At 45.7% G+C, this 21,237-nt stretch overlaps 1 protein-coding gene across 2 annotated transcripts in view; it reads right to left on the bottom strand.

Moving 5' to 3' along the window:
- LOC149124667 (uncharacterized) overlaps window positions 1-21,237 on the bottom strand; it is a 136,071-nt gene that overhangs the window by 10,471 nt on the left and 104,363 nt on the right. For both annotated transcript variants that reach the window (XR_016213403.1, XM_089304390.1), the window contains exon 4: window positions 4,343-4,498. Coding sequence is in view for 1 of the 2 variants with exons in the window: in XM_089304390.1 (XP_089160516.1) it covers window positions 4,343-4,390 (48 nt within the window). In the remaining variant the exon portion in view is untranslated. The remainder of the gene's footprint in view (window positions 1-4,342; window positions 4,499-21,237) is intronic.

Raw genomic sequence — 21,237 nt, 5'->3', positions numbered from 1 at the left:
GCTCCACTTCCTATCCAGCTCTCTGCTATGGCCTGGGAAAGCAGGAGAAGATGGCCCAAGTGCTTGACCCCTGCACCAGCACCTGGAAGAAGCTCCTGGCTCCTGGCTTCAGATCAGCCCAGCTCTGGTTGTTGTGACCATTTGGGGTGTGAACCTGTGGATTGAAGATTTTCTCTCTCTTTCTCTCTCTGCCTCTGCCTTTCTGTAACTCTGCCTTTCAAATAAATAAATAAATCTTTAAAAAGGAAGGGAGGGAGGAAAGGAGGGAGGGAGGGAGGGAAGGAGGGAGGGAGAGAGGGAGAGAGAGGGAGGGAGGGAGGGAAGGAGGAAGGAAGGAAGGAAGGAAGGAAGGAAGGAAGGAAGGAAGGAAGGAAGGAAGGAAGGAAGGAAGGAAGGAAGGGTGAAGAGAGGCTGACAGCACTGGGAACTCTTGGAGCAAATGGAAGGAGAGTGCCTGAAATCAACATGTGACTTGCACCTGATGTGGCAGAACTGCTCAAGGCTCCAATCAAGACCTCACTGGGTAGGCCTCTTCCCTGCCCTGCACAGGGACTCCAAAATGCTCCTAGTAAAGTAGAATAAAAGCATAAGTTCATCCTGCAAAAAAGTTGTTGAAATGCATGCATAGTTTTTTTTCTCATGCATTTTTTAAAGACCTCTCATATGCCTGGGTGGTTTGTAGTGGTTTTTTGTTTTTCTTTTTCTTTTTTTTTTTTTTTTTGCACCAAAATAAACTTATCTTTTCATCCTATCTTCCATGAGCTTTGTGAAGACCCCTCCTATTTCGTGGACAGCAGAGAACTTCCACATTCCCAAGGCCTCGGTTCCTCAAGAAAGGGTCCATTTGCCTCTGTTTCTAGGGCCTCATCATGGCATTCCTGCTGCCTGAAATAACTACTCCTTGCCCAGGACAGAGGAGCCAGCATGAGCAGAGGCAGCAGATGAACTCCTGGGCAGCCATTTCCAGGGAATGCCTCTCCAAGCGTGGCTGGTCAACCAGAAGACAGAAACTCGCTGAAGCACAAAGAGCAGTAGGAAATGTGAGGGCTGTTAAAGTTCTCAGCCCCTCTCCACCACCTGAGCTCATGCTAAACCAAAACACTATCATGAAATTGTCACCATGGGTGAGCAAATATGGAAATTTCATATCATTTAATGCACTCTTTATTTAAGAACAAGAGCGAGAGCAAGAGACCAAGAGAGAGATTTAAAGAGAGAGGGAGAGAGGGAGAGAGGGAGAGAGGGAGAGAGGGAGGGAGGGAGGGAGGGAGGGATGGAGGGAGAGGGAACATTCGGCCCATAGGTTGCATAAGGCCCACGAAATCATTTGGTCTGGCCCTGTCAAGGCAACCAAAGATGGGACTTGAAATTCAATAAATCTGTAGCAAGATAATTTTGAAGCTGATACATGTTGTGTGGACCCTGAATGATGTCATAAATAACATAAATGGCCCTTGGCACAAGAAAGTTTTCCCATCCCTGGTTCACTCCCCAAATGCTGGCAAAAACCAGGTCTGGGCCAGATTGAAGACAGGAGCATAGAACTCTGCCTGGGTCTCCCATTTGGGTGACAGGAACCCAAGTACTTGAGCCATCATCTGCTGCACCCCAGGGTGCCCACCAGCAGGAAGCTGGATCAGAAGCAGAGCAGGCATTTGGACCCAGGAGCTCGGAGATGGAATATGGGCACCTCAAAGGGCACCTTAACCACTGTGCCAAATGCTTACCACTCCTTTTACATTGTTTAAAGGAAAAAAAATCTAGGTTATTGTCGCTCCCCCTCTTCGCGGAGGAACGACACAGGACCCTGCGCTGTTCTTTCGTCTGCTCGGCCCTCCCCGGGTTTGCTGCTGGTTCTTCCCGGGTTGGCTACTGTCCCTTCCACCTCCGTGGAAGGGCAGTTCCCCCTGGCCGCATTCCCCACTTCCGCAGGGGAGCGGCACACCGCCGGCCGGTTCTCTCGGGGGCTGCACGGGTTCCCTTAGATGTTCCCCATAGATGTTCCCGGTGCATGCCGTCTCTCTCCTCCTTTATAGTCCTCCTCCGCCAATCCCAACTCGGCTGCCCACACGCCGAGTACGCTGCTCTCCTCCAATCAGGAGCAAGTCCTACAGTTAATTGGTTGAACTGGAGGCAGCTGTGCGGAAGCTGTTTACTTCTCTCCCAGCGCCATATTGTGGGAGAGCAGATGCATAGAATAAGTCCTAATTCGAGTAACTTAGTCTAGTCCGGATTGCTCCCCACAGGTTATCACTCCAAAAGAAAGCCATTCTCAGAAAGTATGGGCTCCACTAACTCTACAAATATGTGGCACTCTGCGAAGTGTTCCTCCTAGTCTGTCCAGTGTTTTGCTGCAACAAAATGTCTGAGGCTGGATGCGCGATGAGGAGATTGATTTGGCTCCCAATCCTGGGAGCTGGTGGGTCCACACAGCATGGCCCCTGGTCTCGGTGAGGGTTCCCTGGCTATGTGACAGCACACTAGAGAAACAAAAAAGGAACTGGCCACCCACAGAAGTGCTACCTATGAGATTAGAGAAGCTAGAGGCTGAGGCGGGGTGGGGTGGGGGGAATCTCACTTATAACAACCTAATCAAGTGGGAACTAACCTAGCTCCTTACAGAACTATGCTAACCCCTTCTGAGAGCAAGGCCTCCAATGACCTCACTTCCTCCTCCCACTTGGCCTTGCCTCTTAAAGATCCCACCATCTTAGCCTCACTACACTGGGACCAAACTCCTAGTACACACAGGAACCATGGTGGGGGCAGGGGGGGGGCACACCACAGCCAAACCATAGCAGTGTTTTGAGAACCGGGTTAGCAGCACAGCTTCCCATCTTAAAGTTCTGCTGGGTAAGACCCAGACAGCAAAGGGCAGTCATGGCCTTCAACCAGCTAGGCTGGCTAGACCACTGTGCACGTGTTACCAAGAGGTGGGCCAGTTATAGCAGGTCCAGACAGAAGGGTCTGGGCAAAGGTGGCAGCGGGAGAGAGCAGCCAAAGAGCCCCTGAGTGGACCCAGAAGCGGGAGGTGGCGACAGTGGCCCCTGCTTCGGGATTCACCTTGAATCAAGTCCTTGGCGTGCTAGAGGAGCGAGCGAAAATACAGCGTGTCATGAGTTATTATTATCTTGGCTTAGCCAGGATGGAGAATCCCATACAGAAAGCACAGTCACTTTCCTTTCTGGAAGCTCTATATTTAGTCTATGAGCTCACTTAAGCTTCCTCTGCTTCTGTTGAGGTCCCTGGGTGGGGCAGGACAAGGGTGACAGAATGTCCATTTAAGGATTCTTGAGGGGTGGGAGGGGTATAATATTTGTCCTGCTGTTTCTTTCTCTTTATTTATTTTTTAAAACATAGGCTAGTGGCTGGGGTGCAGCACAAGCACAGAAAAACAGACAAGTCTTGGAGGAGGGCTGGGAACAGGCAAGAAGGCCTTTGCTGGGACAATACTACAGAAAGCACTAAACCCTGCCAGCACCCCAGAAGGTTTGGGGCTGAGCTCGCTGCAATCCCAGCAGACTCTGGCCAGAAGGGTTAAGCCTGGGCACCAGGGCAGCCCCTGTGACAGCAGCACCACGCTTGTCCCAGGCTGTCCTTGACACTCCCTGCAGCAAGCAAATCGCAATGCTGCCTCCTGCCAGGGCTGTGTTCTGCACTGTCAGTCTGCAGTGCAGGGGATGCTTTGCTGGAGGGAGGATCAATTCTGTGCTCTCCACCAAGAGCTCTGGAGCTAGTGGGGAGAGCGGGTACGATGGCCACATAGGGCCACAGCACTTTTCTGGGTTTGAATTTCAATTTGTAAAAAAAAAAAAAAAAAAAAAAAAAAAAAAAAAAAAAAAAAAACTGAGTGATTCAGGCAAAAGAGAAAAAATAGAAAAGCCTATTCACACAAGGTTGAGAATCCATCAGGGAGGTTAAGCTCCACATTCACCAGCAGCGCCCCACGTTACATGCTGGGAACCGAATCGTGTGCATTTACAAAGGCAGCCACGTCCACATATCATGTTTCCAAAACAACCCTGCAAATCCGAAAGTGGATGGATTTGCCTGCTGGACATTCCTACTTGTGAAATCAAATTCTCATCCTCGCTAGAGCACTGATGGGGAGGCATTTGATAGACGCATTATAGAAAATATGTGAAACAGGTGAGGAATTGTTGGAGCCGCCTGATCCATTGTCTTTGCAGAGGTCAAATTTTCCGTTGAGTTGAATGGGCTGACAAACTGTGCCTGCTGCCGTTTGTCACGGCCTGAAGTATTACTAATGTTACACAGAGAGGCAGGCGTGCAGCTCAACCCCCCGCCCCAAACGCACTGTGGGCCCAACATTGAGAGTTACCGCCAGATAGCCTGATTCGGGTTTGCTGAGCTCCTCAACGAATGCCATGCCAATTTCTCTCCGTGTAGGTGGCACTGGAACAAAAATCTGTCTCTGGAATGTCCTCCTGTGGGTATTAAGTGCTGGTCCTCTTGTGGAATCCAGGTATTTGTTGCTCTAAAAAAATAGAAGGATGAGCCTTTTACAAGTTCCTATCTTGTTTTTTAATGGATTTCGTAGGTACATGGAAATAGAACTATTTGACAAAAGTTCCAGAATCTCATAATTCTATTGTATTAAGCCCTGTATGCAGACTGAATCAGCACACGGGCTGGGGTCCTTCCAGAAGGTCTGGACAGAAGTATCAGGAACAGTGAGCAGACCATTGTCCCAGCAAGGACTGGAGCCAGCTACAGGACGGTCATCACTGCTCCCCAGGCTTTTGGACAATCCAAAGAGCCAGGAGTGCACTTTAATCTCTCTTGAGTTTTGCAAGCCTCTGAGAGTCCCTACAGCTGGAAGTCATGCCACTTATGAACGTCCCATTCAACCGACTTCCCCATATGCTTCCTTTTCTGGAATTTACAAAAGGTCAAAGACCAACAGTGTAGACCGTGTCCGTCAGATGAGAGACCCACTAGAAGGAGTCGCTAGGTTGGAAGCCTCTTGTGGTCAAGCTCTGATCTCTACATTAACCAACAAGAGCATCCTGAGGGCATGAGAGAATGAAGGAGAGAAAGGTTGGGTTCATTGGGAAACTTTTGGCAGGGGAAAGGCAGCCATCTGCAGGCAGAGGCAAGTGCAGCCTGGCCTGGGTTCCCATGGTAAACAAGGCTGCTGGTGGCGGCCCCCAGGGGTTCCTGCCCAGCCTCCACATGTGCACGGCCACCTCAGTGGCAGTTACAGAAAGGGTGGGAGGGAGAAATGGGGTTTAGCGAAAATGACTAGTGCTGAGTGCACAGACTCTGAATGAACAAAATCTGATTAAAAAGATGAGCTTGTGCCAGAGAGACAAAATGAGCTGGGTGTTGACAGCAGCAAAAGCACCCTCAGAGGGCTCCAGGACATTCCTGGTTTTCCCGTGGGGCCATGGGGGGGGCTCGCTTGCTCACTCTCTCTCACTCGCTCTCTTGCTCGCTCTCACTCTTGCTCTCGCTCCCTCTCCAGCTTCCCAATACCTTCTCCCTGTAGATACCAAGTATTCAGTAGAATGATGCTGCCCAACTGCTCCAGCACAGCCCCTCTTGGAGTAACTTAGGGCCCCCAATCTTTCTTCCTATAAGCCTGTATTAGTGCCTACTCTATGTTGGAGAGAAATTACACAACAACCCAAGTTAGAGCCTTAGGCTTTCCCATTCAGGAACTCACAAACTGATCAGATCCTTCCTTTTAGATCTTGACTCACTCTAGCTACACCCACAGGGGAAGGGCATGTTAATCAGAATGCTTCCTCGTCCACTTGCGACAGGAGAGGTATGCTCTCGCCATGACCATCATCTCTCAGAACCTGGCTACACTCATGGTGGTCTCTGGATCCCCAGCACTGGCCAGCACCCGGAAAACACCTTGGAAGAGCAGAAGTGCAAGCCTTACCCCAGACCTACAGAAAAAACATCATTTTTTAACAAGAGCCTCGGGTGATCCTTATGAACACAGAATTGGAGGAGCAACTTTCTAGAACACTGGTTCTCAGATGTCGATACGCATCCTATTCGCATGGCAGGATTGGTTAGCCAGATTGCCAGGTCCCAGCCCAGAGTCTCCGAATGAAGGAGTCTGGGACAGGGCCAGAGAGCTTGCATGTTTCACCAGTTTCCAATATTCCACAATGGGCACTGTTGATCCAGATATCCACACTTAATTCTGTGGCTGACGGTGAAAAATTAATCCAAAACTCCGGGTTTCACACTTGAATGCAACAGAATCGCCAGGATGCTGGGCCCCACCCCTAGGCGGAGTGTGCATCAGCTCACATAACAAGGACTGACTTGCACCCATTACATGAGATTCCCAAAGGCAAAGAGAAATTTTTCATTAAAAACTGATTGCATTTCTTATGCTTTCTTAAAATATTAGAAGACAAGAACTCAGTTTAGTCATAATTTCCAGGTGTCAAACTGCCGTTTAAGTATGCAGATGCTTACTTACTCAACAATCCCGGAATATGTTTTACATGTGTTTTTCTGTTCCTTCCACTTGCACTCAGCCTGTTTGATATGGTGAAAGCCTATAGCCTCATCGTGCCACTACAATTCCTGAACATCTACATTGCCATCATAATTACTGCTCTTAACTGTAGCAATGTTCTCCATTTTCCTTCTTGTCCTTGACCTTGAAACCGTGTTATCCCTCCACATCCATCATTTTTCTTGACTCCTTGGAGCCAGCCTTCATCAAAGAGATTCTGGATCCACCAGTCCCGTCAGCTCTAAGCTTTGGATACAGACTTGGGACTGATTCCCAAAAATAGCATGAATCAGAAACTTCCCAAGTCACAAATGTCAATGACAGCAAAGGAAAGACTAGTCCCTTTGAAATAATATTCTGCAGCTTGAAGAATAGCTTGTGGGGCCGACATTGTGGCCCAGTAGGTTAAGCTAATGCCTACAAATCTAGCATTCCATATGCTAGTTCAAGTCCCGGTTGCTCTACTTCTGATCCAGCTGCCTGCATCTAGGAAAGCAGAAGATAGTCAGGTACTTGGGCCCCTGCACCCAGGACAGAGATCCAGATGAAGCTCCTGGCCCCGGCTTCATCCTGACCTGGCCCCTTGTCATTGCAGTCATTGGAGAGCAAACCAGCAAACAAAAGATCTCTCTCTCTCTCCTCTCTCTCCCATTTCTCTCCCTTGATAACTCAGCCTTTCAAACAAATAAACAAATCATAAAATAAAAAGCAAAAATTTGTGAACAGGTCATGTTTGGGGAAAATACCATCAAGAGAAAGTAGAAGCAACTCAGGTCTGTCTTCTCCCCCCAACCAGATTGGAGCAGAGTAGCTGGCATGGCATCATGGCTGGCCATCGTGGCCAAGACTGGTGTGGGGGGGCTGGGGGAGCAGCCATCGTGGCTTAGTAACACTGCTCTGGTGTGTGTTGACACAATGTGCCTATTTACAGTGGGCTTTTCACGTTGCCACCCTCTCTTTAAAGTTAGGTTTGTCTACAAGGCTTCGCCTGTGCTTCACATTACAGGTGCACTTGCTGTGGGTGATTCTGAGACCACCTAAAGATGATGACCACTATTATCAATTCCAGAATTCCTTTGGGACCCCACTTGTGTCTACTCTAGACCAACAAGCATGAATATGGAAAATCCTGGATTAGCTGTGTTCCCACCTGGTCTTCAAATGACTTTTTCTTTCCATGCCTTCCTGGAACTCATTTTTTTTTGCTCCTCTGTGACGCAGGCTTCTCGAAAATCTTGCACAATCATAAAACTCTGATCGGCACTCCTGCTCCCACTCCTGCCCATCCACAGATGTGGTGAGGAAGCCTTTGCTCTCTCTCCTTCTCTCTTTCTCCCTCCTTTGCTCTACAGCTCTAAGGGGAGAGCTCTGGTTTTGTTTCTTCCCCATCCACTGAGGGAGAATTTGTTGACAGCACAAAAGCAAAACACAGGTCATTCAGGACACCCAACACATTCCCGACTTCCTTCTCTCCCTGCCCAGCAAGCTCAGAGATAAGGTGTGCCCTCAGTTAGAGTCAGAAATAGGAGACTCAGAGGCGGCTAGATCAGCTGCTTCTTCCCATGCCCTGCTCTGTAAGGTAATCAGCACTGCAGAGCCTTAAATGTGAAGGCATTTTAGGAAGTTTACGGGAAAATGGAACTAAAATATCAGCTTGTTTTGCAAAAAAAAAAAAAAAAAAAGTCATGCATAGCTTTTTTTCATAGTATTCATTTTCCCTGTAGTATGAAAAATAATATCAAAATAAATTTACGTTTTTAATTCTTTTTCCCAGAACTTTCTGAAGTTCCCCTCCTATGGATGGACTCAAATCTGGGCAAGTAAGTTAAACTCTAGCTTCCGTGGATCTCATGCACTCTTCAGACTTTGCTTTAGAAACTTGGCAAAACAGACACTTGCTCATTGACGAAGCGTCAGGTCAATGTCATGTGAAACCTCGATTTGGGCATGTGACTTTTCCTGGAGTTTTGGCCTCTCAGAAAGTTCCTTACTCTTCTTGCCAGCAGTACCGTGAGCTACGGGGTCCCCACCCTGAGACCACCAGAGATAAATGCCCCATGGCCCTCTGCCTCACCCAGCCCAGCACACTTTCATGAACTTGTTCTCTGCATCCCATGAAAACAGAAAAGTTCTAACTCTGATTCCAAGCTGCTTTTAGCACCCAAGTGCCCAATGATAGGCAACACTTAAAACTGTGACGACTCCATGATGTGTCCTTGCGTCACCAGCTCTGCGCCTTAGGCTCCCTGGGCTTTACAGTTGACAATCTGTGCATTGCACGTATTTCTGAAACTTCCTCGTAATCACACGGATTGGCCCAAAGCCCCAGCAATTAGTCTCAAACAGCCCTATAAATGAGCACCTGGCTAGGTGTCACAGATCTAACGAAAGGCAGTGCGTCAGCGACTTGCCTATTATATCGTGCCGCTCCCTTCTTTGTGAATGCTGTTTGGGTTTCATGGAAACCGGCGTGCATTGGAAAATACAGGCAGCTGTTTAGGTCGCCTCTGCTTAAACCCATGTTTCCCTCCAGCTATATGAAGCATATGAGCAAACTTCTTCCATTTCGGGAGCCCTCCAGAAACATTCCCTGAATTCCAGCATTGCTGGGGGCAAAATATAGACCACTTGGGACTGAGGGCCTCCAGGCACTGCCACCAACAGTACAGAACCGCATTTTCTTGTTTTCATTGGGTGCAACATGCTGGGCCAAGGTGACCCTGCAGGACTGAATAATTGAAAAGATAAAAATAAAATTAAAGCCACAACAAAGGAGAAGTAAGAAAAGAGTCGCTGGAGATCTTGCAAGCAAGAGGTGGTGCAGGGAGTGGGGAGGGTGTGGAAGTGGGGTGAGGTGGGGTACTTGGACCCCAGCCAAGTCGGTGTTGCTTCAGTGTCGTGTTGGGTTTCTGTGGCTCCCTAGGTCCTGAGAGGAGGCCACACACCAGACCCCAAGCTCCTGCATTCCCACAGACCATCCTGTTGAGTTAGAAAGGAGGGAGAGTGTGGGGAGGGGTGCACAGGTGTTTGACAAAGCAGTGAAGATGCTGATGACGAGTTTTCAAACCCCAGCTCCACTCGTGCCTCCAGCTTCCTCCTAAAGCACACTCTGGGGAACAGCAGATGATGGCTCCAACAGATGGCTCCCTGCCACCCATAAAGAAGAAGCTGAATGTGCATTTTCAGAAGTTCCCAGGGCTGCACTCTCCTCAGTACCCAGCCCTGAGCCCGCCTGCCCCCCAAAGGCCTACCCCACAAAGACCTCCCTACAGAGCACTGCTGCCCTCACCAGCCCCTCTGCTCCCAAAGGCTGAGGATGCGGCACCTGACTTCCTGAATTTCCTGTTGGTCCATGGATCTGGACTTCATGCCCAGAAGGTTAGACCTCAGAATGCAGGACGTCTGCCCAGTACAGACAAATCAGTGAGGCCTCGTGTGGATGCGAGTAACCTAATACACTGAAGCGGAATTGAATGACAAGGGAGAAATTTCCAGAAAGTGCAAAATCCCGTAGCATTAAACTCAAGGGCTGGGGGCCAGGGTTGTGCGGAGCAGGTTAAGCCACATCCTGCGATGTCGGCATCCACTATCAGAATACCAGTTCACTCTGCTTCCAATCAAGCTCCTTGCTATTGCTCCTGGGAAAGCAGAGCAAGATAGCCCAATTGCTTGGGCCACTGCCACCCACATGGGAGACCCAGATGGAGTTCCTGGCTCCTGGCTTTGGCCTGGCACAGCCCCAGTCATTACGGTAATTTGGGGAGTGAACCAATGAATAGAAGATTTCTCTCCCCTCCCCCGCCTTTCAAATAAAAATAAATAATTCTTAAAAAAAAAAAAAAAAAAAACAAGGGCTGCAGCCTGGATAATTATAGGAACCAGAAGCTGAGTCTTGTCTCGCCTCTCCTGTCTCCCTGCCCCACCCCTTGCTCCCTCACTCACTCTCTCTAACTCAGTTCTTGCTCTGCAGGCCCCTGGAGAGGAGTATGTGCCCATGGCTCCTGAATTCACCTCTGAACCAGCCACAGGGGCAGGCCATGGACTCCCAGGCCCTCAAGGGCTACACCAAGACAGGCCAGACTAGGGTACTGCTCCTCATTCTACTCAGGGCTACGGAGGATGGGAGGGCAAGGAAGGCACATTGTGAGCCTAGCAGAAAACAAACGAACGAAAAAACAAACAACAAAAAAGGTGCCCATCCTAAGCTACTGTCTCATAAACAGCAAACAATATCATGCAAAAAGACAAGATGGGAATTCAGGAAGAAGGAAACTCCAATAAACTAGTAGATGCCACTGAAAAATATGCACAATTAGTAAGCCAACAAGACAGAGAGTACAGTCAACAATACAAGTCAATGAGGTGAGGGTCTTAATCAGATGCAGAAATGTGTTCTGGCTCCCCCCACCCCTTCTGTCTACCTTGGTTGCCCACTTCTGTTTTACCATCACCAGTAGCTTCTCTATACATTAAAAATCAAAGGGCTCTTCCAGATGTAGGCAAAGGACTATCAAAGCTCTCTACACTGCTTTGGGTTGGGGAGTCCATCAGTTATTTTTATAAACAAAGATCAAAACTCTTCAGAACATTCTATAAACAACATAATTGAAAAAACACTAGTGCTACATATTGATGAATTGTATAAGAAATAAGGCAGGATGGATATGATGTCTATATATGTATGTGTGTACCTGTATGCATATGTGTATAGGAACACATGTGTATGTGGGATGCTATATTGTATATGTGTGTATCTGTATCTGTGTGTATGAATATGTGTGTGCATGGGGATGCGTGCCCGCTGCACACACAGAGTGAAAGCATCTTCCTCCTCACACACACAATTCCATGTTCCAGTGCAGCTCTTCCTAAAGCCACAGGCACCTGCACAGGACCAGCATTTGCCAAGCCACAGCTGAGCCCCACCGCCCAGAGACAAATATCCCTGGTAAAGTCATTTGCTCCAGACAGTCTGTGTCTCTAATGGAAACACCATAAGTGCTGTGAGGTGGGTAGCCTGGGTGTACCCCAGGCAGGAAACCTCATCAGATTGCTTCAAGATTTCCTCTGCCTTCACTCCAGAACACTAACGTGCATTGCAACCATAGGAAAACCAAATCCACAAAGTACATTGGTCTGTTTTAAATTTTTAAGTAGTTGGAAAAATGAAATAAATTCTTTCAAATTTGATTCTAATTTGCCCTTGCCTTTATGGATTTTGTAGCTAATCAAACAAAATAGCACTTATTTCATTCTCCCTTTAAATCGGTGTAATAGACATAAATCGTCTATTTGCGAATAAAGGTGATTGATAGATATGAGTATTTATGGGATTGCTGCTATTTAAATATAGGCTATCTATTGACTTTTGAAAATTGTATGCAATGATTTTTTTAAAAAATCACATTTTTTGCTTTCCAGAACACTAGGGTTTTTTTTTTCTTGGTCCATTTGGAGAGTGTAAAAGCCAAAAATTAAAAAGAAGGAAAACGATTTTCCAAGGGCAAATGCACTTAACATGACTGCTCCCTACTATATATTCATGGGAATGAAGAAAAGAATGCATATGACATTTGAGGAAGAAAAAAATGAGATAACTTTGTAAACCTGTTGAGACACAAGAAGAAGTAAACATGACTCCCAGACACCCCTGCCTTGGCTATTTCTGAGCACAGAGTCAGGTTATACCTGCACAGTCTCTGAGTACAGAGGCTGAATCCAATGGAATAAATGAGAGACGTTCCAAATTTATTGGAGCAGGACTAAATTGTACTCATTGTTCTTGTGTTTCTAACGTGGGGCATGACGCTGGGTTATAAGCCAGGGGCTGTGGTCGACATTCTCACAATGTAACGCCCTTTCATTCCAGCAGTGTCACGCTCTAGGTGGCCCTCGCTGGTTGCCTTTATCCAGCTCTTTCCAGAACATGTTCTTAGACCATGGGACTTTTTCAGACCTTGAGACAAAGCTAGAAATTTTAGTAAGAAAACCTGAGATCTTCGGTATACAAACCCAAGCCTGAGATTTCACAAACACAACGACATGGATTTCTTTTTACCTCGTTCAGACAACTCATTTTCCATTTGCAACAAATAATTTATAGTTAGAACTTAATGCCTGCTAGACCATGGTCATTGAAAACATATGTCGATCCTGTTGCGGCTTCAGAAACAATCAGAAGTCATTTTATTTCCCATTTCAAAGACTGAAAACAGTAGCTTACATTTTTAATACATTACCAATTGTTTCAAAACATCTGGAGAGCTATACCTTTCTGTATTTATAGACAGATTCTTTCTTTAAAGGCAAATAGGAAAATCTTATGAGGTCTCTCTCTTACAAATCCAGTACTCTCCTGAAAACTGGTAGAATTCCTGGTTACTCACTATTTCCACATTATTTAGACTCAGAGATACAGTGAGAGCATAATGTCATTGCAGCTAAAACTTATTCTGCCTTAGATTGCCTGCTAAGTTGCAAGGTCTTCTTTTCTTACCCCGGAGTCCCATCAAAACACACATGCATACACACACCCGTGCAGACTCAGATGACAAAGAACACCAAAAAGCTGGAGGGATGGCAGCCCCAAAGGAGTCTCCTCTTGATCAATTCCTTTCTCTGTTAAAGAACGAATGATGCACCAGAAATACTGGCTCTGTTGGAGAAAGTGTTTCCCAGAAAGATGACAAGTCTGTAAGGACATTCATTTACAAATATCTTTTGAGTGCCATAAAGTATAAGCTGTGTGTGTGTGTGTGTGTGTGTGTGTGTGTAAATCTTAAAGGAAGATCATCCATACATTGTAACCGCTGTCCCAAATCTCAACCTTGCACAATGGAGACTTTCTTCAGACAGAAAAAAAATGCATGCAGATTCAATGCTAACTCTTAGTGACATTATTCTTCTATACTACATTAAGCCTTTTCTGACTTAAATGTAAAAAAAAAAAATTGTCGGAGCATGGTGATAACATTAAGAGTCGTGGAATTACAGTTGCAGTTTTGATGATATGAAAATTCTCTGTGGATTGCTGTTTTGGAAGAGCCGGGGTTTTCAAATGTCCTTTGTACTGCCTTACTTCTGCTTTCAACACTATTCTGTTAACCAGCATAATATGTACTGTTCAGATCCCAACAACCAACTCCAAATAGGATGTAGTTGACATTTTCTTAAGAAGATGCAACTGAGAAGACCAACGAGGAAAGAGTGCTGTACACACATCTACCAGCTAACACAGTCTCTCAAGTTAAGACTGAAATTCCATGTGACAGGCATTTGGCCTTAAGATGACAGTTAAGATGCCCATGTCTGGCGGGCGCTGCTGCTCAATAGATTAATCCTCCACCTGCGGTGCCGGCACACGGGTTCTAGTCCTGGTCAGAGCGCCAGATTCTGTCCCAGTTGCTCCTCTTCCAGTCCAGCTCTCTGCTGTGGCCCGAGAGTGCAGTGGAGCATGGCCCAGGTCCTTGGGCCCTGCACCTGCATGGGAGACCAGGAGAAGCACCTGGCTCCTGGCTTTGGATCAGCGCAATGTGCCTGCCGTAGTGGCCATTGTGGGGGTGAACCAACAGAAAAAGGAAGACCTTTCTCTCTGTCTCTCTCTCTCTCTCACTGTCCATTCTGCCTGTCAAAAAAAAAAAAAAGATAAAAAAGGATGTCCGTGTCACCTACTGGAGTCCCTGGGTTTGATTCCTGGCTCTGGCTCCATGTCCTGGTTTCCTGCTAAGTTGTACTCGGAGGGAGCAGGTGACAGATTACTGAAGTACTAGGGTCCCTGTCACCCACCTAAGAGACCTGGATTAAGTCTCGGGCTCCTAGCTTCAGCCTGGCCCAGAAAGGCCTTTAGGGAATGAACAAGAGATTGGAAAATCTGTCTCTCTCTCGCACAAACACACACTTACTCAACAATGATGATAGATGATAGATAAATGATAAATTTTCTGCCTTGCAAAAACTACATGCTGTTTGCAACTTGATTCGTCCAAATCATTTTCTTTCCAGTTCTGTTTCAGCTTCCCATGGGGCAACAAACTAGCTTTGATGAATTTGTCTTCAACCTGTCACCTCTTTATTCTTCATTTTTATTACATTTACATATGACCAGCTGAAAAGCAATTAGAAGAAAAGTTTTTTAAACTGTCCCTAATTCTAGAATAATAGGCCAGCCTTGAAATAAATGTTAGAAAAAGGTTCATTCTAACTCCTGCTCTAAAGCACTAACAATCAGCCCTAAAATCACTAACTCTTTTCTTCTCTTTTTCTCTTCTTTGCAACGCTTGTAGCTGCTGAGACTGAGAGCAAGCAGCCCTCTTTCTTGTGTAGTCACTTTGACCCATTTCTGGGCAGTTTCTTTACTCTCTTCTACCTTACTGCCCAGGGCTTTTCGGTCTTTGTGATTAAAGTGGTGAATGCCCATAGAAGAGCCCTCTAGAACTTGGAGAGCAATTGAGGAGTAAAATTATGATGGTTAGGGACTGTTGGCAAAAATTCCTTCAGCTCCTTTTTCCTACTCCAATCCCTTTCTCAAATTCCCAATGAAATGCAAAGGGTGTATCCCAATGTCTCCCTGACACTCAGATAGCTAACTCCCATCTCAATAGGGCCACTTCTGTAACAGGCATCTCAATCCCAACATGTCCAAAACGAAGCACACTCACAAGCCCTTGATTCCTATCATTATTCCTTCCTAAGAAACATCACACAAGTCAACTGTGTGTCACCTTCTAATGAGGATGCATTCTGAGAAATGTACCATTAGACCATTTCATAGTTGTGAGTGAGTTTACACAACCCAGATAGTATAGCCTACTAAACACCTAGGCTATAAGGTGGGTAGGTAGGTAGGTAGGTAGGTAGGTGGATGGATGGGTGTAAAGACAGATAAACAGACAGATATGGCATTTTCCTTTTTTCATAGAACCATGATGAACAAAACAATATGAAATCCAATCAAGCACAAGAGAAAGCAATACAATCAAGAGAAGCACTAGTAAAAGATGTGAGGCTGTTCCCGGGGAACACAACAATTTTACAGGCAATTCTTTTGTAAGTAGAGAGTACACTCTAAAGTAATGTTAGAATGCATATTGTGTATTAAATACATAAGCCAGTAACACAGCCACTTATTTTCAGTATCAAGTATTGATTGCTGTAGATAACTGTACATGCTACGTGTTTACACAAACAGCAGCAGCACTACACATGTGAGGAGCTCATTGTGCTACAACATCTTGACAACTGTGACATCGCTAGGCCATAGGGATTTTCCAGCTGTGTCACAACGTTAGGGAACCACCATGGTATATGTGTCCCATTGTTGCCTGAGATGTCATATGCAGGGTATGACTGTAGCTTAGTACTCAGGCCACAGCCATGGAATCTTCCTTAAATATTCTCTTTTACTCACACTTGGATCCAAACCAACAATTTCTGTCCTCACATCACACCCTAAATATGTCCTAATTCTGCTCACTTCTCACCATCTCCACTGTCACCATCCTGACCCACTATCATTATCTCTCACCCAAGTCATCATACAGATCTCAGTTTACCTGCTCCAAACCCTTCAGTCCCTTCCCACCCTATCAGAGAGATGAGCCCAAGTCCTCATGGTGATCTGCCTGACTCTCTTGTAGTGTCACTTCCACTAAGCTCTCTGCCCCCACACACCATACTACCAGAAGTTTTCGTAAGTATCAAGGCAGCTCCCACTTCAGGACCCTTGCACTTGCCGTTCCCCTGGCTCAGAATGCTCCTGCCCAACCACCTGCATGGCTGACTTACTCCTTGCCTCTACTCAAATGTCTCCTAACCATAGATGCTGCCCTAACTGTCCTGTGTAAAATGGCACTTTGGAGAAAGACACTCTTTACCCCTTCACCCTTTTTAATCTCTCCCCACCATGATCACTCCCCTCTGATTTATTTATCTCTCCTCCACATTGTAAGGTACATTCTATAGTGACAAGGACTTGACTTAACACACAGAACAACATCCAGTGCTTAGCAGGTGCTCACTGCTTACAGTCAGTCCTTCTTACTAAACACAGAATGACATTTTTCTTGTCATTTTCCCTAAACAGTCCAGTATTATCAAGTATTTATGCAGCATTCACACTGTGTTAGGTGTTATGAGTCCTCTAAAGATTATCCATGGTATATGGGAAAATGTGCCTATGATCTGCGAAAACTATTACATGAAAATTACTTATATGAAGAACTTAGGTGTCCACTGGCTTTGATATCCATTGGGGGTGGGGTCCTGACACTAGCCCCTCGGGGCTCCTGAGATGGGAATGTACTGGTTGAGTGAACTCACTAAGGAGTGGTACTATCACAAAATTGCTGAACTCAAGCAGGACTGTACAAGTAAGTCATTAGAAGCTGATGAACTCAGAATTCACCTTCATGCTGCTGGCCTTGTCTATCCAGAGGCAGGTGCAAAGTGTGGCTCCAGCAGCAGAGACAGCAGCAGAAGTCAAAACATTGTGCATGCCGTAGATTGATAAAGAATGAGCTCTTGAGGCTGGCGTGTGGCACAGTGGGATAAGCTGCCACCTGTAATCCAGCATCCCATACAAGGGCTGGTTAAAGACCAGAATGCCCCACTCCTGATTCAGCTCCCCACTAATGTACCTGGGAAAACAGCATAAGATGATTTAAGTGCTTGGGCCCCTGCCACTCACATGGGAGACCCAGAGGGAGTTCTTGGCACCTGTTTTCAACCTGGCCCAGCCCCAGCCTTGATGGCCATTTTGGAGTTAACTAGTGGATGGAAGATTATCTCTATCTCTATCTTGATCTCAATCTCAATCTCGATCTCTCCTGCTACTGTAATTCTGCCTTTCAGATAAATAACTCCTAAAAAAAAGGATAAACTCTTCTATGAGGGCATGCAAGAAAGTTTGTGGAAAGTGGAATTAAAATATTAGTTTATTTTAGTGCAAAAAATTTGAAACCCATGCATATGAGTGATGTTCAAAAAGTTTATTAAAATGCATATGAGAAAACCATGCATGGGTTTTAATTTCACAATTCTACAGAATTTTTGAAGTAGCCTGGTGTTAGCCTTGGGATTTAGTCCTCACCCTCCAGTTACCAGATAAGCTGAAAATAAGAGCTGGGACACACCCTCCAGAGCTGCAAACTTCATCCTCCTAGCATCCTCACTAGGTCCCTACTAGTCCTCTTCCTATTTCACAAATGAGGAAACCAAACCAGCCAGAGGTTAATCTCCTTGACCAAAGTCACAGACGTAGGATCCAAAGCCATGTCCAAGCACTAGCCCACACACCATCTCCCAGGACAGGTGTGCAGACTTTCTAAGACTTTCTAAGATTCCATCCTCAGTGAATTGTTTTTGCAGTGACTGACACCAATCACCACACACACACACACACACACACATACACAGCCACTTGGTGTTAACCATGGAGTAGACAGACCTGGGGCCTTCCTGCTGTAGCTTGAGACAAAGGCTAGTGCTCTCAGAGAGACATAAGGAGTCAACAGTCCAGAATTGTTGGAAAGACCCTGTTTGGGCAAACAGTCAATAACATGTCAACAGGATCGCCAATATGCTGCATTGAATGACATGACTGTCTCCTACAATTTGGAACTGCAGAGAGAGTTTCCACTATGTGTCCTAAAATTTCCCTCTCCTGTTCGCCCAGCAAGGAATCCCCATGTAGGGCCAATAACATCCTCCTGATGGAGAAACAAAAACAAGGACTGATGATTCAGAATTCCAGGTGTGGAATCCACTCACAGATGCTCCTGCGCTGCCTGCACTTGCTTCCCAAGTCAGATCTGGATATAAACTGTATTCTGTCACTATAAACACTAATTAACACAGGCTGACAAAGAATGCATTTTTGGATTCCCCAGGAAGCTTCTTGCAATAACATCAATGAAGGACAAGACCATGGGTTAGGGATGGTTGGTGTCAGGAGATGGGCCCAGGAGTAGCTTGTTTACCCCGAAACAAGCAAATGCAGCATTTGCTCCTTGGCTCTGGCCCCATGCATCTGACCTCACAGCTGCCCCGACTGAGGACCAAGGACCAAAAAATCAGTTTATTCTATCCACATCAGGGCTTCAGCACATTGCAAATCTTGGCTCCAACCTCTGGCACTTAGCAGCAGATGACAAAGGAATGGTTTATAGATGATTGGGATCTATCAAGTCTAATAAAGCGAGGTGAGTTTAGAAGAGTCCTTTGTATCATGTTCTGCTCCCTCCCAAAGGACACCAGGATTTCATTTGCCTTCTCGGCTCTCAGAGACTTGGTCCAGCAGCTCCCTCTCTGCCGAGCAGAATAGGAAAATACTTTTTGCATTCACGAGAAGCTTCCCTCACACTAATTCTTCATTTATACTTCCTTTCTAGTCCCAGAAAATTACAGATTGTCCTATAAATCTGTGTCCCTCTGACTCTGAGCCTTTCACAACTAAATTGATAAGTAAACACATACACGTGCACACACACACACACACACACACACTGCACAGGGTAGCCAGGGCATCAGAAATCAGCTGTTCACTGAGTAATCAGAAACATGCAATCGTGCTACCTGTGAACCCATCATCTCCAACAGGATCCGAGTCAGGTAGGAGGCATTGGGTGACGGGAAGTCACCCAAAGAACACGATAGAACACGATCCGTTTTCTTACCAAGCTTTAAGTGGATTATCTGACCGGCTTGTGTTGCTCAGTTACATCTGTCCCTTGTTTTCCATGAGGGCAGAAGGAGCAGGTTCTGGTTTTTAATAGTTCAATGCATGTGACATCATGGCTGGATACAGTGTTTGAGCATTAAGCAAATTTGACCTCATACAATGGCAGTGATTAACTTTCTGAAATATTAAAATCTGAAAATTACTGCAATTGTGCAGAATGTTTCAGAGGATTTCATTGGCTCTACTGGTCGTTTTCAGCTCACAAATCTCAACTGAACCTCTTCACTTTTTCCTTGCCCAGACACATGTCTGCTCTTTTTATTCTTGATTTACAAGGCAAATTTGGCATGCAGTTCACTTACATATGCTGATTCGGGCTTATTGAAGGCAGGTGCACACTTTAATATATGTGGGCATAGGGACCCCCTTCCATCCCATAAAATAATACTAGGCATGTTCTCATGTGGAATATCTGCTCTCTTTTATTCATAAACCTGAAAATCTGAGGCATTTGTATTGCTTTCACATATTACCATGAACAAATTAGAATAGGCAGAAATAATGTTCCAACCCTACAATGGTAACATATTAAAAGTATCTGAGCCAAACTCTGGCCTCTATTCACTGACTGAAAGGAATCCCAGAACTAAGCATGACTCTCCTCTTGGTGCCTTTGTATTAAGGTTGTATAAACACAGTCATACCACCCCACAGGGACAGGTAAATGCAATACCATATTTCCATCAAAGCAAGACATGTGCGTGGCCCTCTGGTTGTGCAGAGAAATGAAGCAGCTCTAACATTTGCAGCATTGTGGGTATTAGACAGAGCTATTAACAAGAAGCGAATATGAGAAGACCTTGCCTAGTGACCTCAAAAATGCCTGCGTCATTCGGTGACTGGTCCTTGATGTCATTTGATGTGACTTGAAGATGTCAGATGAACAGAGTGCAGGTGATGGTATCTGATAGTCACAGGTCATTGTAGTGAATGCCTCCCAAGTAGGCCTTCCCTGCTCCTGTTACAGCCCAATGAAAGGAGAGAAGACAAGGCAAAGCTGAGAGCCCCCCCCCTCTGTGCCCACCCCCAACAATGTGTATATTCCTCTAAAACAGAATAATCATAAAATCTAATCCAAATCTAGAGTGCTCCCAAATCTGCAACTCTTTGAGTACAGACATGACACCACAAAATAAAAAGTTCTATACCATGAAACTTGGTGTCATGCACAAAATCATTTAAAAATCGTATAATATTGCCTTTAAATTATGTGTATATGTTATATATGAATCATAGATGACTTTTGTCCCATCCCCCAAAATATCTCATTATGTCTATTACAAAAATCTGTAAACAAAATCCAAATTCTAAAACACTTCTTGTCCCAAGCATTTCAGGTAAGGGATCCTCGATCTGTAGGACACAGTAGGGCAGTTGCTTGTTCACTTGTTAATACCCTATTTAGGCAGACACGAACTCACTCATGTGTATACAAAGCAGTAGCCCACACAATACACTACACATTGGAGGTACTCAAAATGCGTGCCATGAGTGAATGCGTGGACTGAAGAAAGAACCCATGGTTGGATGAACTCATGCTAAATATAGAATGAAATGGTAGGTCCTGAGAGAATTTCCAGGTACTAAAAAGCCAAAGCTTTCATCTTACAAAAGAACAGACCAAGACCAACTTGCATGAGACAAGGCACCCCGGGGGCACACAAATCAGTGTGTGGCACAGACTGCAGGTAATTTTGCTCACATCCCTGTGCTGCACAATATTCAAAGTCACCAGTTTTACAAAATAGCAGAGCTCATCAGGTAACAAATCTCCATCCTTGTCATATCTGGACAGAGTCGTGTAGGACAAGATTTGGGATTGGAGCTAGAGTGTGCCATGTTGGGGAGGGCAGGTGAACTTGAGCAGGTAGAGGTATGCAATTTGCAGCTCATGGGCAACATAATGTTGCATAGATGGGAGTCTTTAGCTACAAAGGACTACAGATCCCATTTCCAGGCTTTGTTCTTTGTCTTGGTCTTTAGTTTCTATGCC

Source organism: Oryctolagus cuniculus, chromosome 9, assembly GCF_051225735.1.
Source record: "Oryctolagus cuniculus isolate XC-2025 breed Fujian yellow rabbit chromosome 9, ASM5122573v1, whole genome shotgun sequence".
NCBI lineage: Eukaryota > Metazoa > Chordata > Mammalia > Lagomorpha > Leporidae > Oryctolagus > Oryctolagus cuniculus.
Note: the sequence above shows the minus strand (reverse complement) of the source record. Positions and strands in the feature narration are given on the sequence as shown.